Source organism: Diceros bicornis, chromosome 12 (assembly GCF_020826845.1).
Source record: "Diceros bicornis minor isolate mBicDic1 chromosome 12, mDicBic1.mat.cur, whole genome shotgun sequence".
Classification (NCBI taxonomy): domain Eukaryota; kingdom Metazoa; phylum Chordata; class Mammalia; order Perissodactyla; family Rhinocerotidae; genus Diceros; species Diceros bicornis.
In genome coordinates this window covers 55,587,555-55,613,587 of record NC_080751.1, presented here as the reverse complement: position 1 = coordinate 55,613,587, position 26,033 = coordinate 55,587,555, and the positions used below count along the sequence as shown (strand labels likewise).

At 51.7% G+C, this 26,033-nt stretch overlaps 1 protein-coding gene across 2 annotated transcripts; it reads left to right on the top strand.

Annotated features, from left to right (window-relative positions):
* Nucleotides 1-103: 103 nt before the first annotated feature.
* Nucleotides 104-24,446, top strand: CAD (carbamoyl-phosphate synthetase 2, aspartate transcarbamylase, and dihydroorotase). 2 transcript variants are annotated; one of them, XM_058551580.1, is made up of 44 exons: nucleotides 104-353; nucleotides 602-741; nucleotides 3,441-3,570; nucleotides 4,550-4,692; nucleotides 4,868-5,009; nucleotides 5,208-5,379; nucleotides 5,580-5,765; nucleotides 5,950-6,062; nucleotides 6,346-6,491; nucleotides 6,768-6,899; nucleotides 7,032-7,265; nucleotides 7,398-7,619; nucleotides 7,824-8,012; nucleotides 8,286-8,410; nucleotides 8,593-8,723; nucleotides 12,106-12,218; nucleotides 12,934-13,178; nucleotides 13,404-13,650; nucleotides 14,022-14,120; nucleotides 14,309-14,533; nucleotides 14,619-14,801; nucleotides 15,003-15,221; nucleotides 15,525-15,692; nucleotides 16,344-16,526; nucleotides 16,657-16,761; nucleotides 17,223-17,462; nucleotides 17,707-17,788; nucleotides 18,097-18,263; nucleotides 18,424-18,588; nucleotides 18,763-18,894; nucleotides 19,113-19,314; nucleotides 19,699-19,889; nucleotides 19,985-20,125; nucleotides 20,347-20,448; nucleotides 20,856-20,952; nucleotides 21,548-21,592; nucleotides 21,698-21,867; nucleotides 21,978-22,052; nucleotides 22,578-22,790; nucleotides 22,995-23,120; nucleotides 23,315-23,470; nucleotides 23,557-23,658; nucleotides 23,853-23,947; nucleotides 24,056-24,446. In XM_058551580.1, exons 1-44 carry the CDS (start codon nucleotides 272-274, stop codon nucleotides 24,156-24,158), a joined length of 6,678 nt encoding a protein of 2,225 aa, XP_058407563.1. In that variant the 5' UTR covers nucleotides 104-271; the 3' UTR covers nucleotides 24,159-24,446. The 2 variants fall into 2 exon arrangements, with proteins under 2 accessions (XP_058407563.1, XP_058407564.1); XM_058551581.1 differs by lacking the exons at nucleotides 104-353; nucleotides 602-741; nucleotides 3,441-3,570; nucleotides 4,550-4,692; nucleotides 5,208-5,379 and having other exon boundaries at nucleotides 4,905-5,009.
* The last annotated feature ends 1,587 nt before the right edge of the window (nucleotides 24,447-26,033 follow it).

The following is a 26,033-nucleotide window of genomic DNA, read 5'->3' as shown; positions in this document are numbered from 1 at the left end:
CGCGAGATGGGCCGCCTCTAACCCGGTTGCCGCCCTGGCCCCGCCCCTTACGTTCCCGGCCCCGCCCCTCACGCTGCCGGCTTCCCGCGCCGCCGCAGTCTGCCGCGCCCAGACTGCAGCTCATGCGCTTTCCACGCAGCTCTCAGGCCGCCAACGCTGTTAGCCACGTGGACCGACTGCGGGCGCGCCGTCCTCACGTGGCTCCGGCATCGGCTGGAGCTTGCTGCGCTTCCCGCGTTTCTGCGCTCTCCCGCCTCTGAGCTCCGTTCCTATGGCGGCCCTGGTGTTGGAGGACGGGTCGATCCTGCGGGGCCAGCCGTTTGGGGCCGCTGTGTCGACTGCCGGGGAAGTGGGTAAGCAAGCCCAGGCCGGCTGCCGACCTCATCCCACTCTCTGCTGCCGCTCTCTGCCCATCCTGCCCTGCCTAGACTCCGCCATTTTCCCGCCTGCACACCTCCTCCCCGCTTTCGGTGCCCATGTCCCCAGCCCAGCCCCTTTCATCCCTCACGGTCAAGACAGCCTCCACTGGAGCATTCTCATCGCGCGGGGCCGTGTTCTGAAGGGTGCCCTGCCTGAGCCCAGCCCTGCCTCTTTCTTGCAGTGTTTCAGACTGGCATGGTCGGCTATCCCGAGGCCCTCACTGACCCTTCCTACAAAGCACAGATCTTAGTGCTGACATATCCTTTGGTCGGCAACTATGGCATCCCCCCCGATGAAGTGGATGAGTTCGGTCTCAGCAAGGTAGCCATACCCAGTGTTTTCTCTACATTTCCTTTCCAGATCAGTAGTTAGTGATGACATTGACATACTGCTAGGCATCCTGGAGAGAACAGAGGTACACGCTGAAGTGATAAGTACTGCGCAGGACTTGTTAAGTATCTTCAGAGGCACAGAGTGCTGGAGGTCAAGCCAGTCTGGGCTTGGGTAAGGAACCAGTGAAGATTTTTTAGCAGCAGAGTCTTGTGATAGGAGCAATGCTTTAAGATTATATAGATTAGTGGGAAAGAGACTGGAAACTAGGGTCACACTCTTCCCAGTGACAGTAGGTCTCTACCAAACCAATGAAATTGATTGTCATCTTCTAAGCTTACTTTCTTTACCTTGCCTCATTTTCTACCGCTTTCCAGTAGAGTTTTTTTTTAACAGTTTTATTTATTTATTTATTTATTTTTTAAAAGATTTTATTGGTTTATTTTTTCCCCCCAAAGCCCCAGTAGATAGTTCTATGTCATAGCTGCACAACCTTCCAGCCGCTGTATGTGGGACGCGGCCTCAGCATGGCCGGAGAAGCGGCCCGTCAGCGCGCGCCTGGATCCGAACCTGGGCCGCCAGCAGCGGAGCACGCGCACTTAACCGCTAAGCCACGGGGCTGGCCTTATTTATTTATTTATTTTTGTGAGGAAGATCAGCCCTGAGCTAATATTCATGCTAATCCTTCTCTTTTTGCTGAGGAAGACCGGCTCTGAGCTAATACTTATTGCCAATCCTCCTCCTTTTTTTTTTTTCCCAAAGCCCCAGTAGATAGTTGTATGTCATAGTTGCACATCCTTCTAGTTCCTGTATGTGGGACACGGCCTCAGCATGGCCAGAGAAGCGGTGCATCCCGGGTGCGCGCCCGGGATCCGAACCCAGGCTGCCGGTAGCGGAGCGCGCGCGCTTAACCTCTAAGCCACCGGCCGGCCCTCCGGTAGAGTTTTTATCTCTAGATAAGAAAAAAGTCAGTTTCCTCCCACAGTGAAGTTTCCCCCATTCCTCCTCTGGAATTTGGAAACTAAGTTGCCCTCTGAGAGTTCAAGTAATAAAAAAATCGACACAAGTTAATAGTGGAAGTCACCATAACCTAGGTGAAGTATTCCTCAAAATTCATTTTGTCCTGATTCCAGGCTTACTGAGCCTTTAATTATTAATTTGCCTTCCCAATCACCCTGACACTTGGGGGAGGGAGCTCTAGGTAAAGGACTCATTTTTTATTCCTGGAAGGGACCATCCCTCATCACAAACCTATAATTATACTACATTCTAGTTTATGATGCAGTATCTTGGTTAACATATGTCAGTCTTCAGCTTTGTCTGCTGCAGACACACTGACAAAATTGAGTTTATAAACTTGCATAATCGAAGCCTTGACAGAACTAGGGTGAGTAAGGGATCCTGGAGCCACCAATCCACCACAGATGTTTTTGTGGCACATATGCTGTAAATACACTTGTCTATGGGCAGACTAGTCCACCTGGCCATGGAGGGTTCTGCCAAACTGTCCTTCAGATCCCTAAAGAGCAGTCTCAACATCCATCTTCCTTTAAACCTTTTACCGCTAAGCAGATGTAGTTTAAATATGCCACTCCCTCCCACATAGATGACCTGTTTCTCTATTTACTTATTAAATGCTTACCTATTGGGTAACAAATTTGTGTTATCTTTTTTTTTAATGATAATGCCCTGTGAAGCGGGGAGGTATAATAATGCCTAATATTGTACCCTGAACCTTTATTTTTATTTAGTAAGATATTGTGCACTGACTTATCTTTTTTTGTGTGAGGACATCAGCCCTGTGCTAACATCTGCCAATCCTCCTCTTTTTTTTTCTGAGGAAGACTGGCCCTGGGCTAACATCCGTGCGCATCTTCCTCCACTTTATATGGGATGCCGCCACAGCATGGCTTGCCTGCCAAGCAGTGCGTCGGTGCACACCCGGGATCCAAACCGGCGAACCCCAGGCCGCCGCAGTGGAGTGCGCGCACTTAACCACTTGTGCCACCGGACCGGCCCCCTATACCAACCTATCTTATACCCTGTTTTTGTCACACTCTGTAATTATGATCTTGTTTATTTACATGTTACCTTATTAGTTTTCAGGCTCCCTAAGTAGCAGATTAACATCAGGAAGGCAGGAACCTTGTCTTTTTTCATGCTCACTGCTCCTCCTCTAGCATCTGTTACAATGCCTGGTACCAAGTGGGCACTCAGTAAATATCTGTTGACTGCTACCATGTGTCAGGCATCTTGCTCTTGAGGAGTTCACAGTTCTGTGAGGAAGACACACAGATACATTCATAATACAATGTAAATAGCAAGAACAGTGGAAATAAAGTGAGCTTAGGTGAGCTCTAAGGCGGAGGCACAAGCTGCAGTAAGTGAGTGGGGTGACTTCACAGAAGAGGGGATTTGTGATCTCAGTTTTGGATCAAAGGAAAGAAAGGGAAAAGGAAAATGTCATTTTCAATTATTAATCAGGCACCCTATGCCCATGTGTTCAGTGTTTCATCTAGGGAACAGCATTGTTGGTAAAGGGCAAAAAGCATGAGGTACTTGGTGTGTTAAAAGAATGACAGGTCATTCAGTGTGGCTGACGTATGGGGTCTGTGCCATACAATGGGAAGAGATGACATAGGCAGGTGTGCAGCCCTGGGCTCCTCATGATCTCCTCCTTCCATCAACAGTGGTTTGAATCCTCGGGGATCCATGTGGCAGGATTGGTGGTGGGAGAGTGCTGCCCCACACCCAGCCACTGGAGTGCCGCCTGCACCCTGCATGAGTGGCTGCAACAGCATGGCATACCAGGCCTGCAAGGTATGGTGCAAGCATAGGTGTGTCTGGGCAGAGCACCAATGCCTGGATGGAAAGAATCAAGAGAAGATCTCTGTGCACTATTAGGACTTGAATCCAAGATTGTAATAGAATGTATCTGATTTGGAAGGTTTAGATTGGAGTCAGAGGGTGGGGGAGGGAACTGAGCTCTCACTCAGATGGAAAATTTCAAGCATACAAAAGGAGAGAATAGTATAATGAACCCCCAGCTTCTATAATCATCAACTCAGGGCTGAACTTATTTCATCACCACTACTATAACCCCCAGATTAATTTGAAGCAAATCTCAGACATTGTATCATTTCATCCACAAATAGTTCAATATCTATGAAAAGGGAATCTTTTTTAAACCATGACCACAATAACATCATACCTTTGAAAAATTAACAATAACTGGGGCTGGCCTGGTTGCTTAATGGTTAGGCTCCCGCACTCTGCTTCAGTGGCCCCGGGGTTTGTGGGTTCGGATCCCGGGTGTGGACCTACACACTGCTCGTCAAGCCATGCTGTGGGGGCGTCCCATATACAAAGTAGAGGAAGATTGGCACAGATGTTAGCTCAGTGACAACCTGTAGACAATTAAAGAGACAATTGATATGTCTCTTTAATCTATTGGCCTTGTAACCCACTTGACAAAAACAGGTCAGTTTTCCTTTCAAGTATCCCATAGTCTGCACTTTGTTAATTACATTCCTATAGTATCATTTACTATGTTCTTTTGTTCCTTGGTATTATTTTCTGTAAACAGAGAGATCTAGAGTCATGGTTCAACTCTGATGTGATATTTTTGGCAAGAATACTTCGTGGTAGTATACTTCCTTCAGGATGGCCCAAAATTTTGATTCTCATAGAACAGCTGTGTGTGACTCAGGGCTCTGGAATGGAAGTGCTCCTAGAAGTCTAATCTGATGCATGACTGAGTTGGAGGAGTATGATCTCTCAGAGTGTACTATCTTGATAGGAGTGGACACTCGGGAGCTGACGAAGAAGTTACGAGAGCAAGGGTCTCTGCTGGGAAAGCTGGTCCAGGATGGGACAGATCCTTCAGCCCTGCCATTCTTGGACCCCAATGCCCGCCCCCTGGTGCCGGAGGTTTCCATTAAGGTACAGAGAGGTAGAGTGGGAGAGTGTTGCAAGCTATAGCACGGTAGTTACGTTCTGCCCATAACTGGGGTGAACACTTGAGAGAGAATCAGAGGAGGCCTCAAAGGTATGGGTTGGTGTGTGCATAGCTATACCCACTGATCACAGCTGCCAACCACTGCCCTTTATTCCTCAGGCTCCACGGGTATTCAATGCAGGCGGTACCCCTCGGATCCTTGCTTTGGACTGTGGCCTCAAGTATAATCAGATCCGATGCCTGTGCCAGCGTGGGGCTGAGGTCACTGTGGTACCATGGGACCATGTGTTAGACAGCCAGGGTGAGTAGCTGGGGTGTGTACAGGACCACAGACAACAGCATGAGTGGAAAATTGGTCCCTTGGTCCATTTGCTAAAAGTCAGCATGAGTTGCAGGGAAGAAGATGGAGATAAGGGGATTTGCTCTAATGGTAAGAGCTACAAGTGTCTCTCTCTGGTTGAACTATTGGTTTTGAGATCATCTTTTCTGCCCTCTCCAGAGTATGAGGGTCTCTTCCTGAGTAATGGCCCTGGTGATCCCGCCTCCTATCCCAATGTGGTATCCACACTGAGCCGTGTCTTATCTGAGCCTAATCCCCGGCCTGTCTTCGGGATCTGTCTGGGACACCAACTGTTGGCCTTAGCCATTGGGGCCAAGACTTACAAGATGAGGTGGGACTTGTGGGGAGAGGAAGGGCCTGCACTACTGACATGAGGGGTGGGGAGTCTTGGGAATGGGAATAGAGTTGGTGTTTATTAGTGTTGAAACAGGAGTAGGGGCTGGTAAGAGTCACGAGATCAACAAGAGCTGGGTTTGGTACAGTGGTGAAGGAAGGTAAAAGGCCTGTGACTCTGCATGCTTCCATCTCCAGATACGGGAACCGAGGCCATAACCAGCCATGCTTACTGGCGGGCTCTGGGCGCTGCTTTCTGACATCCCAGAACCATGGGTTTGCTGTGGAAACAGACTCACTGCCAGTAGGCTGGTGTCCTCTCTTCACCAATGCCAATGATCGTTCCAGTGAAGGCATTGTACATGACAGCCTGCCCTTCTTCAGGTGAGCCTGGGTGATTCTGGCAGGGTGACTGGATCTGTACAGCTTTGAAGCCTCCCGTGACTTGAAGATCAAAAAGTAAAGCACAGCAGTGGGCCCCTGTCATGTATCCCACTCCCCACCTCCAAGGCTGCCAGTGCCCAGGCCGGTGATGATGACAGGTTTCCTAATCCAGTGTCTTCAACAGTGTCCAGTTTCACCCAGAGCACCAAGCTGGCCCTTCAGATATGGAACTTCTCTTTGATATCTTTCTGGAAACTGTGAAAGAAGCCACAGCTGGAAACCCCGGGGGCCAGACAGGTAAGTGCCTGAGTAGATCTGGGTTGCGGAACTAAGAACAGGGTTGGATGTTTGGCAGGTTAAGGGGGTGGGATGGGAAGGCAACAAGCCAAGATAATTCATTTATGCTGCTTCTATTGGAAGGAATTCTGGAGTCATGAGTCCGGGGTTCTGGTCCTGCCTCTGCCACTCATTAGAGGCATGACTTGTTCTGGATTCTTCTGTAAAGTGAGGTGGTTAACCTAGATGATCACTCATGTCTCATTCAGCTCTTAACATTCTATGACTTTCTTTGCCTTCATAGTTCGAGAGCGGCTAGCTGAGTGCCTCTGTCCCCCTGGGATTCCCACCCCAGGCTCTGGGCTTCCACCACCACGAAAGGTTCTGATCCTGGGCTCAGGAGGTCTCTCCATTGGCCAGGCTGGAGAGTTTGACTACTCAGGCTCTCAGGTAAAGCATGTCCATCCCCACCCCTCTGGGTGTATGACCCTCAGGAGTGGATGGATTCTTACGGAGAAGGGCTGAGGCATGAACATTGGTTCTAGGGAGGAAATGAACCAGGAGATCTGGGTAATGTGTAGAAAGGTGAGGTGGTGAGGAACAGAAGTCAGTTATTAGGGACTAAGAGTACAGGGAGGGAAAGAAGAGGAAGAGAAATGCCAGTCTCAAGCTGTTTACAGTCTTTCTTCTGCAGTTGAGGGTGATATGCCATTTTTGTCCCCCTAGGCGATCAAGGCCCTGAAGGAGGAAAACATCCAGACATTGCTGATCAACCCCAACATTGCCACAGTGCAGACCTCCCAGGGGCTGGCTGACAAGGTCTATTTCCTTCCCATAACACCTCACTACGTAACCCAGGTATGACTGGGGTAAGGCTGGACTGAGGAGGGGACCCATGTGGACAGGGGGATCCTTTGGTCACTCTGCATTTCTAAACTTCTTTGATCCACTCCCTAACTCCAAGGTCTTAATGCCTCTCTCCTCCCTCAGGTGATCCGTAATGAGCGCCCAGATGGCGTGTTGCTGACTTTTGGGGGCCAGACAGCTCTGAATTGTGGTGTGGAGTTGACCAAGGCTGGAGTGCTAGCTCGGTATGGGGTCCGGGTCCTGGGCACACCTGTGGAGACCATTGAGCTGACTGAGGATCGGCGTGCCTTTGCCTCCAGGATGGCAGAGATCGGAGAGCATGTAGCCCCCAGTGAGGCGGCAAATTCTCTTGAACAGGTTCGAGGGATGGTTGGGAGAAGGTAGAATGGTGTCGTTTGCTTTATATCTTATTTTTTTCTGGGTCCAGGAACCCTCTGTGCAGCAGGCAGTCAAGGCCTGATCCCTTTGTTCATCTCCTGCTCATTGCAGGCCCAGGCAGCCGCTGAGCGATTGGGGTATCCTGTGCTGGTGCGTGCAGCCTTTGCCCTGGGTGGCCTGGGCTCTGGCTTTGCTTCTAACAGAGAGGAGCTCTCTGCTCTTGTGGCCCCAGCTTTTGCCCATACCAGCCAAGTGCTGGTAGACAAGTCTCTGAAGGGATGGAAGGAGATTGAGTATGAAGTGGTGAGAGACGCCTATGGCAACTGTGTCACGGTGAGTGATGGAGGAAGGGTGGGGGTAGTGTCAGGCAGTATGAGTGCTTGTAAGAGCAGAATCCAGGGCTGGGATCTTTGAGGGTTCGATGTCCCTCAGACCCAGGATGGGTGCAGCCCCAGAGGCAACAGAACCCTGGGATGCAGCCTCCTGCTTCTCCTGACTCCTTTTGGCGATAACCTCCCTGAGAACCTCCCTTCACAGGTGTGTAACATGGAGAACTTAGACCCACTGGGCATCCACACTGGTGAGTCTATAGTGGTGGCTCCAAGCCAGACGCTGAATAACAGGGAGTACCAGCTACTGCGGCAGACGGCCATCAAGGTGACCCAACACCTTGGAATCGTTGGGGAGTGCAATGTGCAGTATGCCTTGAACCCCGAGTCTGAGCAGGTGAGACTCTAGGCCCTGGAGCTGATATTCTAGCTATGGGACATTCTTCTATAATTTTGGGGCCTTGAGGCCCAAGAGGCCTTTTGGCCCCAAAGACCCTAGAGTAGAAGCTGGGATTGTCTTTAGTAGAGTTGAGTCCTGGGGAGGAGGAGGGCCTTTTGCTCTCCATCCCCTCGGGGAGGGCTTTATTTTCTTGCCTTTCTGAGAGCTCTCCTAGGCAGCCCTTCTAGGCCAGTTACCTGGTGACTCTTTCTCTGTTCTCTCTCTTTGCAGTATTACATCATCGAAGTAAACGCCAGGCTGTCTCGCAGCTCTGCCCTGGCCAGTAAGGCCACAGGCTATCCACTGGCCTATGTGGCAGCCAAGCTGGCTTTGGGCATCCCTCTGCCTGAGCTCAGGTACAAGGGCTGGGGAGACATCAGGGAGGTAAGGGGATGGGGAGCTGAAGAAAATCTTCATGGGATAGGGAATATGAAAAGGGCGTTGGCCTGGATGTGTGGGGATGGAGAGAGCTATCTGGAAGCTCACCCTTTACATCTTCTGTTCTGTCCTTCTGGCACCCCTACTTGATGGTTCCCAGTAACTCAGTGACAGGAGGAACAGCAGCCTTTGAACCCAGCCTGGATTATTGTGTGGTGAAGATTCCTCGCTGGGACCTCAGCAAGTTCCTCCGCGTCAGCACAAAGATTGGGAGCTGCATGAAGAGCGTTGGTGAGAGAGACTTGCCCCAAGAGACCCCTCCCCAGATCACTCACGGGGTCCCACCCATCTCAAGAATCTAGGATGTCATAGAGTTAGTTCCCTGGCATGGCCTTTCAGCTCCTATATTAGCTTGTTGGGAACACAGTCTCTCAGAATAGGGATATTTCTTTTTTTTTTTTTTTTTTTTTTTTTTGTGAGGAGATCAGCCCTGTGCTAACATCCGCCAATCCTCCTCTTTTTTTTGCTGAGGAAGACGGCCCTGGGCTAACATCTGTGCCCATCTTCCTCCACTTTATATGGGACGCCGCCACAGCATGGCTTGCCAAGCAGTGCGTCGGTGCGCGCCCGGGATCCGAACCAGTGAACCCCGGGCCGCCGCAGCGGAGCGCGCGCACTTAACCGCTTGCGCCACCGGGCCGGCCCCAGAATAGGGATATTTCAAACTAAGATAGTAGTCCTCATCAGGAGTGGGACTCAAAGGCATCTGGAAACCATGTCAGAGTAGACATGCCACCTCCACTCCCAGATGGCATGTCCGAATCTCTAGGATGGAGTGATAGATCAGACTGTCTCATTTCTCTCATTTTACAAATGAGTAAACTGAGGTGCCCACAGAAGGAAAATGTCGTGGCTGAGTAGAGGGCAGAGCCAAGAACTGAAAGCTAGACATGGTTCCCAGTTGGCTGTTCCTGTTACATTATGTTGCCTGTCATCAGTGAGACCAGTTCTGTGAAACTCTGCCACAGCATTTCATGGCATTTTGCCCATGGCCTCATTACCAGGTGTTAATGCCAGTGACATTTTGTTCTCCGTGCTTGTTTAAATACTGATGCTTTGGGGAAACGACGACTGCTGTTTTCCTGTGAACCTTCTAAATCCAACTCAGCATGGTGGCAGCCATTCTTAGCATATCTCCTCCTTTGGGCACTTTTCTGCCATGGTCACTAAATGAAATTTTTTTTTTTTTTTTTTTTTGTGAGGAGGACTAGCCATGAGCTACCATTCGATGCCAATCCTCCCCTTTTTTCTTGAGGAAGACTGGCCCTGGGCTAACGTCCGTGCCCATCTTCCTCCACTTTATATGGGACACCGCCACAGCATGGCTTAACAAACGGTGTGTCAGTGCCTGCCCGGGATCCGAACCTGTGAACCCCGGGCCGCCGTAGCGGAGCGCACGCACTTAACCACTTAGCCACGGGGCGGCCCCTAAATGAAATTTTTTTAAACACAATGTTTAAGATCAGAGCAGGACATCCGAGACTTTTTTCATAAAAACAGATTTTGTTTTGAACAGTGAATGGGTAAACAAACAGTCGGCCTCCAAGCAGTGGTGCTGGCATTGAGTGAATATGCTTCCTTATAGCATCCCTTTAAGTTGCCTTAGACTGTCCTCTAAAACAATTCGAGGAAAACAAGCATGTGCACATACCAAAGTGCCACCAGCTAAGGATAAGAGCATTTCATTGTGCTCCAAATTTCCATTAAGAGCATGAGTAGCCTTTAAACAAGTAAGTCTGAGCTCAGATATTATTTCAGAATTTTTAGAAATCTTACAAGAAATCTTACAAGACTGCCAAGTTGTTCCTTCTGGAGATGAATTTCTGTTAAATGAAAATTATAATAAACATGGGAATGAAGCCATGATTAAATAGTGGCTAAAAGAAGTGGATTGAAAATAGGACAATCAAAGATTGATTCCTAGATGAGACGTTTAAATGTTTTATGTCTATTCAAGTCTTCTTAGAATGTGATTTTCTCTGGTAACTTTTTGTAACTTTTATTATACAAGTAAGTATATAAATCATTGAGAAATTAGAAAAGATAGTTTAACCAAAGAAGGATAATCACCTGTAATCTTGTCACACAGAGATTAATTTGGGTATATATATGATTCCAGAATTTTTCTAGCCATGCATGTATGCATGTGTTGGGTTTCTCTTTTACCTCAAATAAAAACTTTTATAATGTACCCACATTACAAAGAAATTAAACAAAATCATTCATAATCCACTTCCTTAACATTACCGTTAGCATCTTGGTGTTTGAAAAATTTTTTAAACAAATATTAAGATTGTAAATAGAAAAATACAATTGGTAAGAAATACTTGAAGACCTTAAGGCAAATTGTCAGAGGACATGAACAAAACTTTACAGAAGAGGAAAACAATAAGCAAACCTGAGCCGGGGGGATGTTCCCTCTTATTAGTAAATAGAAATCTAATTAAAATGAGATCATAGTTTTGCTTATTAGTAAAAATTGTTTAAAATGATTATACACACTTCTTAAAAAGTTGGTTGAACTTATACTTTGTATTGTAAAGCACAGACTTCTGTAAAGCAATTAATACTTATCAAGGGCCAGAAAATTTGTCGTGTGTGTGTGTGTGTGTGTGTGAGGAAGACCAGCACTGAGCTAACATCTGATGCCAATCCTCTTTTTGCTGAGGAAGATTGGCCCTGGGCTAACATCCATGCCCATCTTTCTCTACTTTATATGGGACGCCGCCACAGCATGGCTTGACAAGCGGTGTGTCGGTGTGCACCTGGGATCCGAACCTGCGAACCCCGGGCCACCGAAGCGGAGCACGTGCGCTTAACCAACTGCGCCACTCGACCGGCCCCCAGAAAATTTGTCTTACCTATTGCCCCTTCACTTCTGAAAATTTATCCTAAGGAGATAATCCAAAGCACAGAAAACATCACATCCTCAGTGAGAATGATGGACACTTGAAAGCTAAATGTCCTTCAGTAAGTGAGCAGTTAAATTATGATAAGTCATACAGGAATTAAACTGCTGGTAATAAGGTCACATAGCAGTGTGGGAACATGCTTAGCATGAGGGAAAAAGCAGGATAGAAGTTGTATGTACACTATAATCACGTATAAAACATATATTTGAAAAAAGTCCAGAAAGAAATACTCCAAAATGATAGTTGTAAATATGATTAGCTCTGGATGGATTCAAAGAGTAGTGGGTTCATCTTCCCATTATCCAGACTTCTTAAAAGTTTTAACGGATGAGACATATCCCACATGGTGTCATCACAGTATGAATAAAGCAAACCAAGTAACTGGATACACACCAGTGGTTGGGCCATTGTGATGGCCCAATATCCCAACCGGTGTGGATGTTCCAGTATCCACATGCCCATTTTAGGCATTTTAATTCCATACTCACTAATAAACACAAAACTTGAAAATGATGGGGAGAAGAGCTGCAAGTTTAAGATTTCTCAATAATGAAATACCATAAATGCCACCATGAAACTTGCCCTGAGAACCTCCTGGAGACTTGACTGTAAACCATGGACATTCTGGGCAGCTCCCGCCTGCTGCCATACCCCCACCCCCGCATCTCCAGGGTTTCAGTCTTTACATCCTATTCCTCCAGGTGAGGTCATGGGCATCGGGCGTTCTTTTGAGGAGGCCTTCCAGAAGGCTCTGCGCATGGTGGATGAGAACTGTGTGGGCTTTGATCACACTGTAAAGCCGGTCAGCGATATGGTAAGTGGCTCCCCTCCCCCTGGCAACACCCCTGAAATGGAGCTGCTTCTCTCTGTCCCTGGCCCATGAGCTTGTTACCAGTAGTACTAGCAACGATCATTGTTGGACATTTACTGTTTTCACTTTTCTGAGAATTTTATGATTTCATCTCATTTATCATTATATGAAGATGTATTATTAGACTTTTTTTTGTAGATGAGGAGACTGAGGCTTAGAGAGTTTGAGGAACTTGCTCAAAGCCGCACAGCCGGTAAGAGGCAGAGCCAGGATTTGTATCCAGGTTTTTGCAATTGCAGAGCCTCTAATCTGGTCTACGACTACCTTTCCTAAGACAATGGCAGTCATGCTCTCAGGATTTTTTTTTTTTTTTTTCTGTGAGCAAGATCAGCCCTGAGCTAACATCCATGCCAATCCTCCTCTTTTTGCTGAGGAAGACTGGCCCTGAGCTAACATCCATGCTCATCTTCCTCCACTTTATGTGGGATGCCTCCACAGCATGGCCTGACAAGCGGTGCCTCGGTGCGCGCCTGGGATCCAAACCCGGGCCGCCAGCAGCAGAGTGCACGCACTTAACCACTATGCCACAGGGCCAGCTCCCCGTTCTCAGGCTTTTTGAGGTGCTAAAAGTAGATTGGGAATAGTTTGCTTAACATTCTGACATCTCCTACCTCTGCACAATCCTTCTTTATCCATCTGTCTGTCCTCTCTCCGTTAGGAGTTGGAGACTCCAACAGATAAGCGGATCTTTGTGGTAGCAGCTGCTCTGTGGGCTGGCTACTCAGTGGAGCGCCTGTATGAACTCACACGCATCGACCGCTGGTTTCTGCACCGAATGAAGCGAATCGTAGCACACGCCCAGCTGCTGGAACAACACCGTGGACAGCCTTTGCCCCCAGACCTGCTGCACCAGGCCAAGCGCCTTGGCTTCTCAGACAAGCAGATTGCCCTTGCGGTTCTGAGGTCAGAGATAGCAGTGAGGGCCTGAGGCTGAGAAACATGGGGCGGAGAACCTTTATACCAGTGAGCGGCCCTCAGAAGGGAGGGAGAGTATGGGGAGCTTTGGAGGCTTCTGACCTTCGTCCCTGGGATATTTTCCTCTCTGATCCCTCCCCTGGGATCTCACCCCTCTACTCAGTCCACACTCCAATCCCAGGGTCTATGTTTCTGACCCTTCTTCTCCTTTAGCACAGAGCTGGCTGTTCGCAAACTGCGTCAGGAACTGGGGATCTGCCCAGCGGTGAAGCAGATTGACACAGTTGCAGCTGAGTGGCCAGCCCAGACAAATTACTTGTACCTAACGTACTGGGGCACCAGCCATGACCTCACCTTTCGAACGCCTCATGTCCTGGTCCTTGGCTCTGGTGTCTACCGTATCGGCTCCAGCGTTGAGTTTGACTGGTGTGCCGTGGGCTGCATCCAGCAGCTCCGAAAGGTCTAAGAGCTAGTCTTTCATACCATTTTCTTTTGTGTTCTGTTCAGCTCCAGCAATTGCCTTCCACCTACATTTAATCCTGAAACTTTCTATTAATTGCTACACCTTACATCTATCATAGGGCTTTGGGTTGGGGGGCCCCCTTAGGCCATCTTGTGCCCCACACAGGGCATGTGTCTCCTCTCCAACACTTTGTACCTACTTCTCCGATACCTACAGTGCTGGTCCTCCTTCCTTCCTAAGGCAAGTGTCCTGTACAACTATTTCAGAGGAAGCTGAGGTGGTACTCTCTGAAGTAGGGGCTTTTGCTTAGTTTCTCTATGCTCTTCCTCCCACTTAATTGCTAAATATCATTCCCCTCCCAATTGCAGATGGGGTATAAGACCATCATGGTGAACTACAACCCAGAGACAGTCAGCACTGACTACGACATGTGTGACCGACTCTACTTTGATGAGATCTCTTTTGAGGTGAGAGGAATAAAGGCTACCTGTTAGCCTGGGTGGCCAGGGTCAAGTGGGAGTGGCTGGCTGACCTAAGATTCTTTGGAACTTGTGGGATTTGAGGGGAAGTGTGTGGAGAGTGAGGAGCAATGAACAAGAAGGCTCAGATCCCTGACTCCGCTTGTCACTGCCATGTGCCTCCTCCTGCCCTATAGGTGGTGATGGACATCTATGAGCTGGAGAACCCTGAAGGCGTGATCCTGTCTATGGGTGGGCAGCTGCCTAACAACATGGCCATGGCTTTGCATCGGCAACAGTGCCGGGTTCTGGGCACCTCCCCTGAAGCCATCGACTCTGCTGAGAACCGTTTCAAGTTCTCCCGGCTCCTCGACACCATTGGTATCAGCCAGCCTCAGTGGAGGGAGCTCAGTGACCTAGAGGTGAGCTGGGGCCTGGTTGGGGGCTGGAGGCTGATGATGTCATGGGTGAGTGTGACCAACCCAGCTAAGCTCCGTGCACCCTTAGTCTGCACGCCAGTTCTGCCGAAGCGTGGGATACCCTTGCGTGGTGCGCCCCTCCTATGTGCTGAGTGGTGCTGCTATGAATGTGGCCTACACTGACGGGGACCTGGAGCGCTTCCTGAGCAGCGCAGCAGCCGTCTCCAAGGAGCACCCCGTGGTCATCTCCAAGTTCATTCAGGAGGCCAAGGTAGGAGGCTGCAGACAAAGTCTCTGAGGGCAGGCTTCCAGCCTGGGGAGAGATTTCCCTCTCTGGTCCTACAGAGATAGGCACAGGGGGCTGGGAAGGATGAATTGTGCCAGGGCTCCTAAAGGAAGGGACATCCTGGGGCAAGTGGGAGAAGAAAATGGCCCTTGCCCTATATCACATTGCCTTGCCTGCTCCCACAAGGAGATTGACGTGGATGCTGTGGCCTGTGATGGTGTGGTGGTAGCCATCGCCATCTCTGAGCATGTGGAGAATGCAGGTGTGCATTCAGGCGATGCCACACTGGTGACCCCACCACAAGACATCACTGCCAAAACCCTGGAGCGGATCAAAGCCATCGTGCATGCCGTGGGCCAGGAGCTGCAGGTCACAGGACCCTTCAATCTGCAGCTCATTGCCAAGGTAGTAAGAGGGGGCTAAAGAAAGGGACTAGAGGACTGAAGCACCTCCTTGTTCTGTGCTGGCCACAGTGCCAGGGAACCCTGGACTGTCTCCTGCCCTCGTCAGAGTAGGCAGGACGGCTAGGGGGAGGGGGTCATGGCTAGGGCCCGCATTGTGGTCAGGGTTTGTGAGAGTCAGTTACCCTGACACTTGTCCCAGGTTGATTACCCACAGAATGGTGAGTGAGGGGAAGGGTCAAGGTCAGTGGAGTAGTGTCAGCAAGCCCAGCCTGTGGAAGGCCTGACCAATCCCTCTCTGCCCCAGGATGACCAGCTGAAAGTTATTGAATGCAACGTGCGTGTCTCTCGCTCCTTCCCCTTCGTCTCCAAGACACTAGGTGTGGACCTAGTAGCCTTGGCCACACGGGTCATCATGGGGGAAGAAGTGGAACCTGTGGGGCTCATGACTGGCTCTGGAGTTGTGGGGGTAAAGGTAAGGAGGATTGAAACCCTGGGTTAGCAGTCAGAAGCAGGGAGACAGTGTGAGAGAGTTCATTTACCGCACAAATTATATGTCAGTCAACACGTAAACTGAGCACCTACTGTGGGCAAGCATCACTGGGTCATGAGGGTGATAAGACAGTCTCTGTCCCTTAGGTGCTTCTGGTCTAGTAACAGGAGGCAAGAGAAGTTGGGTCCCAAACATCTTGTTTATAGAACAGTCTGATACGGATTGGGTTTTTGTTTATATCTTTACTATGTAAATATCTTTATAGTAAAGTAAAGATATAAACAAAATGCTAAAGGAGTGTACAGACGGGAGGTGCCACTTCCAAATGGGGTGACCTAGGAAGGCTTGAGAGAAGGGTTGGTATTTGGAGCCTTGGAGGATAGTCAGGATGTTTGATTTGTAGAACTTATTGAGGAAGTATTCCAAGGCCAGGGAGTAGCCTGGTGGAAGCTGAGGGAAGACCCGGAGTATGTTTGAGAAGCAGCTGACTGGTGTAGGGCACACGTAGAGTAGCAGAAGGGCGGGCCCACCCTGCTGTTTGGATGAGACCAAGGAGGGAACCATGGCTGCCTCTCCTGGTGAGGGGAGGTGGGTCCCTCCTGCCTGGGCCTCTCTCACATCCTGCTCCCTCAGGTGCCCCAGTTCTCGTTCTCCCGCTTGGCGGGTGCTGACGTGGTGTTGGGTGTGGAGATGACCAGTACTGGGGAAGTGGCTGGCTTTGGGGAGAGCCGTTGCGAGGCCTACCTCAAGGCCATGCTCAGCACTGGCTTTAAGATCCCCAAGAAGAACATCTTGCTGACCATTGGCAGCTATAAGGTACAGAATCCGGGGGCTAGGGGGAGCACCCAGAGAGGTAGGGGCAGATGGCCTTGGCTCTCTGAGCCAGGGCTGACCTTGAAGTGAGAGAGGAGAGAAACACATCTCATTCTCCTTCTGCTTGGTTCAGAACAAGAGCGAGCTGCTCCCAACTGTGCGGCTGCTGGAGAGCCTGGGCTACAGTCTCTACGCCAGTCTGGGCACCGCTGACTTCTACACCGAGCATGGCGTCAAGGTACTGGGGCTCCCATGACCGACCCCCACAGGGTGTGAAAGCTTCAAGGCTGTGAAAGCACCAAAGAATTCTCTCCCCTTTCCCCTGCTTTTATTGCTATTGTATAAATCATGTATATTTCACGTAGAGCAAGTAAATATACAGAAAAGAAAAAAGAAAAAAAATCTCTTACAATCTCTCCACCACTGTTACCACTTTGGTATGTTTCCTTCCAGAGTTTTGTCTCTGTATGTATGTATATGTAGGCTCATACTGCACAGAGTCCTTGGTAACCGTAGTGTAGATACCTTTCCTGTCAAGAAATATACTTTGCCAGTTGCAAATAGAGGCAGCCCTGGTCCCCACCGTATGGGTCCTCAGTCTCCTCCTCATGGGCTCCTGGGCCACCTCTCCTCCCCTCAAGCTGCCTTCCTGACACCTGCCAGGCTCAGGTTGGCCCTGACCTTGTCTCTGGGCCACAGGTAACAGCTGTGGACTGGCACTTCGAGGAGGCAGTGGATGGTGAGTGCCCACCTCAGCGAAGCATCTTGGAGCAGCTGGCAGAGAATCACTTTGAGCTAGTGATTAACCTCTCAATGCGTGGGGCCGGGGGCCGGCGTCTTTCTTCCTTCGTCACCAAGGGCTACCGCACCCGCCGCCTGGCCGCTGACTTCTCCGTGCCCCTCATCATCGATATCAAGTGCACCAAACTGTTTGTGGAGGTAACCAAGACCTGGGTGCTGGGAGGAAGACAGCCAGTGTTAATGGAGGAGGAGGGAGAAATGAGTGTGTCATGGGGTTGGGAAATCTCAGTATGAAGCAGCCATGCTAATAATCAAGCTTTATGGCTGCAGAGAGAAGGTGGGTATAGAGAGGTAGGAGCCTGGTTTTATGGGAAAACCCATTCCCTACCTACAACTCCCAGGATGCCCTTAAGTCAGAGCTGACAGTGGTTTCCACCTGCAGGCCCTAGGCCAGATCGGGCCAGCTCCTCCTTTGAAGGTGCATGTTGATTGCATGACCTCCCAGAAGCTTGTGCGGCTACCTGGTAAGTGTATCTTTTGGGAGAACCTGGCTTCTGGACATTGGTAGCAGCTGGCATAGAGACCCCGGGTGTGGTGAAAGATGGCTGTGGGGCCCACTCCCTGCCCTGGACTGTATAGAGTGTGGAGGCCCCAGAATCTTTCTCCTCTGAGCTCTTTTATTCCTTGATCGACAGTACCCTTGACTGAGGAACCACGCCACCTCTCATTTGTATCAGTTGCTGCTGATTTTCCTGCCATCCCACCTCACCTCCTTGATACCCTTTGTGTCTCTGAATCTTCCTCTAATCTTGCCACCTCCATGGTCTCCCAGGACTGATTGATGTCCATGTGCACCTGCGGGAACCAGGTGGGACACACAAGGAGGACTTTGCCTCAGGCACAGCTGCTGCCCTGGCTGGGGGCGTCACCATGGTGTGTGCCATGCCTAACACCCGGCCCCCCATCATTGATGCCCCTGCTCTGGCCCTGGCCCAGAAGGTAAGCCCTCGCATTCCTGCTTCATGTGATCCATATGCCCCCACCAACCTCCCCTGTGTCCCTGAGCCCTTCTCCCTCTGCCCCTCCCCAGGGGCCCAGGCCACTGGTGCCAGGCTGGCACGGATGCCGATGGGCCTTATCTCATATGTATCCTCTCCAGCTAGCAGAGGCTGGCGCCCGCTGTGACTTTACCTTATTCCTCGGAGCCTCGTCGGAAAACGCAGGGAGCCTGGGCTCTGTGGCTGGGTCTGCTGCGGGGCTGAAGCTCTACCTCAATGAGACCTTCTCTGAGCTGCGGCTGGACAGCGTGGCCCAGTGGATGGAGGTAGGGAGTGGGCACATGGGAGGAGGCAGCCCAACAATGCTTCCTGGCTTGAGGGCCCCGCGGAGTGGGCTGACAGCAGTGAGGAGTCACGAGAGCTCCGTGAGGGCTCTGGGCTCTGATGAGCATGGAGAGCCAAAGGCTCTGCCCACTCCCTGAGAGGTCTTTCCCCCCCAGCACTTCGAGACATGGCCGTCGCATCTCCCTATTGTGGCCCACGCGGAGCGGCAGAGTGTCGCTGCCGTCCTCATGGTGGCTCAACTCACCCAGCGCTCAGTGCACATATGTCACGTGGCACGGAAGGAGGAGGTGAGAGGACACCAGCAGTCCCAGTGCCCCAGTATTCTCCCAGTAACACAAGAGGTCAGGGTAGTCCTTGGGGGCAAGAGAGGCTCGGGGGAAGCCTGGAGTCAGCACCGTCAGCATATCTGCCCCATAACTCTCTGAGAGGAGTTGTTGGCTGCAGGGCTTTGTAGGGCAGGGTATGGAGGGAGGCCGCCTCTGGATTTCCCCGCTCTCCCTCTCAGATCCTGCTAATTAAAGCTGCAAAGGCACGGGGGCTGCCAGTGACCTGCGAGGTGGCGCCCCACCATCTATTCCTGTGCCGCGAGGACCTGGAGCGCCTGGGGCCCGGGAAGGGGGAGGTCCGGCCTGAGCTTGGCTCCCGCCAGGACGTGGAGGCCCTGTGGGAGAACATGGCTGTCATCGACTGCTTTGCCTCAGACCATGGTGAGAGGACCCAAAATGTGCTTCCTCAGCCCAGCAGGGGTCATGCCCCAGCTCAAGGAATCTGGGCCAGTCCTCTGGGCTCGTGAGCACTGGTACTTGATCTGTGTGGTACCCCAGTCTCTACTACGGTGCTCAGTGTGTGATAAGTGCTTAATAAATATTCACTGAAGGAAGGAATGAGCAAACAAGTAAAATTGTAAGTGAGAGAATATGGGGAGAGGATGTGGGCCCCAGAAGACGGCAGAAGTCCCAGTTTCCCTATTTTCCGATTCCCAGAAAAAATAGCCTCAGCGTTCGTGGTGAGGCAGTGCAGTCCTGGTGGCGTGTGTGACTTCCCAGATGTAGAGGTGATTGGTCCTGAGGGACATGCTCTCTTTCTCCCAGCCCCCCACACCTTGGAGGAGAAGTGTGGGCCCCGGCCTCCCCCTGGCTTCCCAGGGCTCGAGACCATGCTGCCACTGCTGCTGACGGCTGTAAGCGAGGGCCGGCTCAGCCTGGACGACGTGCTGCAGCGATTGCACCACAATCCTCGGCGTATCTTTCACCTGCCCCCACAGGAGGACACCTATGTGGAGGTGTGGGCATGAAGGCTTGGGGTGGGGGACTGTCCAACCCTTGGATCTGTTCCATGGTGTGGCCGTTCCCTAGCGTAACCCATGACTCTGGGCAGGTGGATCTGGAGCATGAATGGACAGTCCCCAGCCACATGCCCTTCTCCAAGGCCCACTGGACACCCTTTGAAGGGCATAAGGTGAAGGGCACCGTCCGCCGTGTGGTCCTACGAGGGGAGGTCGCCTATATCGATGGGCAGGTACGTGTATGGCCCGTGCCCAATCCCAGTAGTGACCTCCCCAACCGTTTTGTCCCACCCTAGCAGATCCACGTGGTCCCACTACCCCCTCCCGCTGCCCTGTACATGGTGGGCACAGATGCCCCAAGGCATTTTTTTTCTTGCTGGCTTCCACTCCTTCAGGATCCCAGTCTGGCTCTCTGTTCCCTCCTCACTCACCTGCCCCTGCCTTCTGTCTGCAGGTTCTGGTGCCCCCAGGCTATGGACAGGATGTACGCAAGTGGCCTCAGGGGGCTGTTCCCCAGCTCACGTCCTCAGCTCCTGCCACCAGTGAGATAACCACGGTATCCACGCTACTTTGGGGCCAGGGTTGGGGGTGTTGGGGGTGCAGCCAGGGGCAGGGCTGACAGCATAAACATTTTCATTGGTGGTTTAGGGGTGGAAGGCTCTTCACTTGACAGTTAAAATTCCCACCACCTACCCCTCTGTCTGCTGCAAAGCAGAATTAACTCTCAGTTTAGGAGGCTACCGACGAGAAACACAAGCCCCTGTCATGGGGCTAGCATACCCCTCTAAAAGGCCAGTTTGTCTACCCGTGTCGAGGACAGCCTAGTGGAAGGGTGGAGCTGAGGTGAGATGATGGAGAATGGAGTCCATGTGTACAGTGGGCATTTTGGCTTTCCTTAAGGGATTGAATTTGAGGAGGAGTTGGGTCAGTACTTTTCAAAACGTTAGGTCGTTGTGTCCGCAGACACCTGAAAGGCCCCGCCGGGGCATCCCAGGGCTTCCCGATGGCCGCTTCCACCTGCCACCCCGAATCCACCGAGCCTCTGACCCAGGTCTGCCAGGTAAGAGGGAGGTCCTATGATATGGAGGGTCAGGGCACCTGGACATAGAGATGGTTCCTCTTCCCGCAGTGTCCCGGATGGACCGGAGTTGGGAGCTCAGTGGCCTAGGAATGATCCAGGCCCTCCCCTCCCAGCACCTCACCTTTGTCCACTTACCCTGCCCTTCCCGCCATCCCCTTATCCTAGTCTGATCCGCTGTACCCTCCTTTAAATCAGTCCACCCAGCGTGAGGTAGGCATCCCACAGCTGCTTCTCACAGGCCCTTTTTTGTTGTGGGCAGCTGTGTTCCTCCACCTGGGAGCTGGGATCCCACGGGGCAGCAGAGCGTGGGGTAAATCCAGGTTGTTGGTTGGTGTGAGCCTGGCCATTCCCCTTGCCTAGGATCCCTTTGCCACTGGGAGGGCCCTGGGAGGGCACCACTGTTCACACACAACAGCCTCCGTGGGAAATCACATGTCCTGCCTGCCCTAACCTGCTATAGCTACTGTGGTGTGAGTTGATTTAACACAGACACTGCGGTCCAGGGTCCTGGGGAAGTGGGGCTCTTCACAAACCTCAACCACAGGCTTACATCTGTCCTGTCGCCCTGTTGCAGCTGAGGAGCCAAAGGAAAAGTCCTCTCGGAAGGCAACTGAGCCAGGTGAGAGACTCCCCGGAACACACACTCACCTTGGGGACCTCTGTGATCTGTCCCGGGTGGAAGGAACCCTCTGACCAGCCTCTTCTGCCCCGTCCCTCACTGCAGAGCTGATGGGAACCCTTGATGGCACCTGCTACCCTCCACCACCAGTACCTAGACAGGCATCACCCCAGAACCTGGGGACCCCTGGCCTGCTGCACCCCCAGACCTCACCCCTGCTCCACTCATTAGTGGGCCAACACATCCTGTCCGTCCAGCAGTTCACCAAGGATCAGGTGCCTGTGGGAGGGAGAGTGGGGACACCCAGAGCTTTGAGGATCTGGAAAGTTGGGGCTAGGACCTCTGGGGGCCACTGCCTTTCCTGCTGACTCGGCATCTTTCTTAGATGTCTCACCTGTTCAATGTGGCACACATGCTGCGTATGATGGTGCAGAAGGAGCGGAGCCTCGACATCCTCAAGGTCAGGGTCAGGGCTGTGAGCTGAGGCTCCAGGCCGCTGTCCGCAGGGCTGTGCAGTAGTCAGAGGGGTCTTCCTCCCCTACCATAGGTTCCCTCATGTGAGTCCAAACCCTCTATTGTAACTCGGCCTCTTCTCTGGAAGGTCTTGCCGCTCAAGGTCCTTGCCCCACATTTGCCCTCCTCTGGTCAGTATTTAGCTGACTTGCAAGGCCCTGAGCGCCAGCACATCAGCCAGCTGATCTGGTCCGTTGGTCTGTGCTGATGTTTTCTTGGGAGAAAGCTAGGATATTTCCTTCTCTCCCCAAGAATGAGCGTCTCATTCAGACACTTAACAATGGCTTTTCGGAGGCAGAGCCTTTAGCTCAGAGTGATAGTAATGGTGGAAATGTCAAGGCTATGACAGGTCATGGGGAGGTTTGGGGGTTCTCTCAGCACCCCTCTTGTGTAAGTTGTGGGGGCAAGAAGCAGCCTGCTCATTCTCCAACATGAACACACACATACACATTGTATCTTGCCCTCCCTCCAGGGGAAGGTGATGGCCTCCATGTTCTACGAGGTAAGCACACGGACCAGCAGCTCCTTTGCAGCAGCCATGGCCCGACTTGGGGGCGCTGTGCTCAGCTTCTCAGAAGCCACGTCCTCCGTCCAGAAGGGCGAATCCCTGGCTGACTCAGTGCAGACCATGAGCTGCTACGCTGACGTCGTTGTGCTTCGACACCCCCAGCCTGGGGCAGTGGAGGTGAGGCTGGCCTCTGCACCAGGACAGGATTGACTGGCCTGGACCCAGGGACTTGAGGTCCCTTCTGCTCACATTTTCTGGGACTGCAGGTCTCAGGTTGGGCCAGATGAGTGAGGGAACCCAGGAAGAGTGGGACTGTGGCAGGGAGTGGGGCCACTGAGGTGCAGAAGACGGAATTCTCCTTTCTTGTCCCCGTTTTCATAGCTGGCAGCCAAGCACTGCCGGAGGCCAGTGATCAACGCCGGGGATGGGGTTGGAGAGCATCCCACCCAGGCCTTGCTGGACATCTTCACCATCCGGGAGGAGCTTGGGACTGTCAATGGCATGACGGTGAGGGTGGTGGCAGGGGTTGGAGGCCTGCTTGGGGAAGGTCTGGAAAGGGAGACAGTTGGGAAGTAGTTTCTCCATTACACGGCATGCTGCATCAACGGGGCCTACATCCTGATCCTAAGGCTGTGAGCTTTGAAATGGGAAGGGGGGTGCTCAGTCTGGGGGCCTTCCTGGTGATTGGGTTCCTGCCCTAGATCACAATGGTGGGGGACCTGAAGCATGGACGCACGGTGCATTCCCTGGCCTGCCTGCTCACCCAGTACCGTGTCAGTCTGCGCTACGTGGCGCCTCCCAGCCTGCGCATGCCACCCAATGTGCGGGCCTTTGTGGCGTCCCGTGGCACCAAGCAGGTAAGACCCTGGGAGGCCATGGGGGACATGGGTTAGACTGACAGAGCCTGGCACTGCATTCAACCTGGCTCTACCTCACTCTCCAGGAGGAATTTGAGAGCATTGAGGAGGCGCTGCCTGACACAGATGTGCTCTACATGACTCGAATCCAGAAGGAACGCTTTGGCTCTACCCAGGAGTATGAAGCTGTGAGTGCCGGAGTTGAGAAGTCAGGGCTGGAGCTGCTGGGCATCCATACTAGCAACCAGGAAGGCTGGGCCCCAGGAGCTTGGTCGGGGCCCCTCGGTTGTGTAGTTGTGTGTGGGTGTGGAGGGGACCTCGGGGAGCCAAGGCTTGTGGCCTCATGGCCACCCTTGCCCTGAGGCCCCTGTCTGCCTCACAGTGCTTTGGCCAGTTTATCCTCACTCCACACATCATGACCCGGGCCAAGAAGAAGATGGTGGTGATGCACCCAATGCCCCGCGTCAATGAGATAAGGTGACAGCATCAAAATTGAGGATACACTGGGGGCTGGCTGTGGGAGGGCACTTAGTCCTGGACAGGCCATCGTGGGCTGTGTGCTAACTTCTTTTTCTTCTCTGGCAGTGTGGAGGTGGACTCGGACCCTCGAGCAGCCTACTTCCGCCAGGCTGAGAATGGCATGTACATACGCATGGCTCTGTTAGCCACCGTGCTGGGCCGCTTCTAGGGGCCGGCTCCTCAGCCTCCTCTCATCAGGCCCAGCTGCTGGGCACAGAATCCGGTGCCCCCCACGGGGGCAGCACACTTAGTAGATGCTCTGGGGCATCCACATAGCTCACGTGCTCATATGCACACACATGCAGACCATGCTTAAGGCACTGGACTGGACTGGAGCTCTCTAGCATGGGGGTGGGGCCTCAGATGCTGGGGCCCAGTTGGGCCCTTCTCCCTTATTGCACCTCAGATCTATACAGTCACTTTTCTACTGACTTAATAAACAGCTGAGCTGCCTCTAGTTCCTGCTGCTTTGGTGTATCCTGGCTTCAGCATAGGATGCTAAGTGTAATAGGCAGAGCTTTCTTCTGTAAAATGAGAACAGCTTCCCAAATACAAGAGCAGCTGCACTGGGCAGGCTCTTGCTCTGGCCAGGGCTGAGCAGCCAGGCTTGGCATTTTCAGAGTCGTAGTCTCCTTGGGGTTCTGGGCAAGAACATGCTATTCTGTTGGTGCTCTTTGAGTCCCACGCTACACTGATACATGTCCAGTCCTCCTTCCTCAATTAGGTTGCACTCAAAAGTCCTGACACAAGTCATGGTGAAAGGAAGGCTGAGCAGCTGGGTTCCAACTGGTGAGGTTCATGATGCTGTAGGCCTTTTTCCTTCTCAGTCTGGTTAGTCCTCTCCTTCAGTGTCTGAGGCAGCCATTGTGTCCTCAAAACCTCACCTTGGTGTTCTCCAGCTGCCCTCACCGTTAGGAGCCCTTCCTACTTGCTGGGAGCCTCAGCCTGACACTGGACTTTTCAGACTGGACTAGGGACAGAGGGGCGCATGCCATGGAGGGCTGAGGAGCACTTTGGCTTGGAAACTCCAGGGAGGGGGAGTGGGCTGAGTAGCTCGTGTGTCTTTGCAGGTTAGGGCTCCTGTGGATCATTCAAAGGGTGTGAGCTATTCCATTCCATGAGCTTTAGTAGCATTAGAGAAATTTCTTGATCCAACAGACTTTAACTTAGCATTCTCTGGGTACAAAACACCATGTGCAATGCAAGTACAAGAATGAACAGATAATCCTCACCTTTAATTTTGAGGCCTCAGGTGGTAAGACATCCAGTGATTTCTACAGATTGAACTGCCACATGTTGGCACAACATAGTCCAAACTGCTCCAACATCATTCAAGAAGAACCTACTACCTGCAAAGAGCTATTAGTGTGTTACAGGAATGGGAAAAGGAGAAGGAACTTGTTTTTATGAAAACTGAGTGGGAGCAGCAACTTTACACATATTTTCATTTAATCTTATACCAACTTTCCAACCGTTTTTAAAGATGCAGAAAGTGGCTCGGAGAAGTTACTGGGTGCCTCACCCAAAGTCACATAGCTAGGATTCATATACAGGACTGCTTGACTTCAAACCCATCTTTCTATTAAAAAGTCATTTTGGGCTTTAAGGGCCTCCAAAACCAGTGGGAGAGACAAGCCACACAAATCTAAACAACCAGAGAACAAGTCTAAGATGTCTGTGGGGAGCCAGTTTTCAGAAAAGAGATCAGCTCAGATCTGGAGTTGGAAAGGCCTACAGAGTTGGGGTTTGGCTGGTTACTGAGGAAGGGGCAAGCTTTGGCAGGTAGATGGGAAGAGGATGAAGAACCTGACTTCCAGCACAGCTTGTCGGCAGCACTGTGTGTCGGCAGCACTGTGAGGCGATACACCCAGACCCAGCAGGGCATTTCTGCTCCATATTAGAGTTGAGAGTCTGATGAACCAGACCAAGAGGTTTGGGTGTAGAGTCCAACAGAAATATGAATTTATAACCACAGGCACTGTTTGAAGAAAGCTGGGACTAAATGTAACACCATCCGCTCCTCTGAGACCTCTCCCATCCCGCT

What these genes read in the sequence shown, in the direction of transcription:
- CAD (XM_058551580.1), top strand. Translation starts at nt 272, where the DNA reads ATGGCGGCCCTGGTGTTGGAGGACGGGTCGATCCTGCGGGGCCAGCCG. An exon ending in CCTATGGCAACTGTGTCACG is followed by an intron (nt 7,620 to 7,823) that starts GTGAGTGATGGA and finishes CTCCCTTCACAG; the next exon opens with GTGTGTAACATGGAGAACTT. An exon ending in CCACCAGTGAGATAACCACG is followed by an intron (nt 20,449 to 20,855) that starts GTATCCACGCTA and finishes TTGTGTCCGCAG; the next exon opens with ACACCTGAAAGGCCCCGCCG.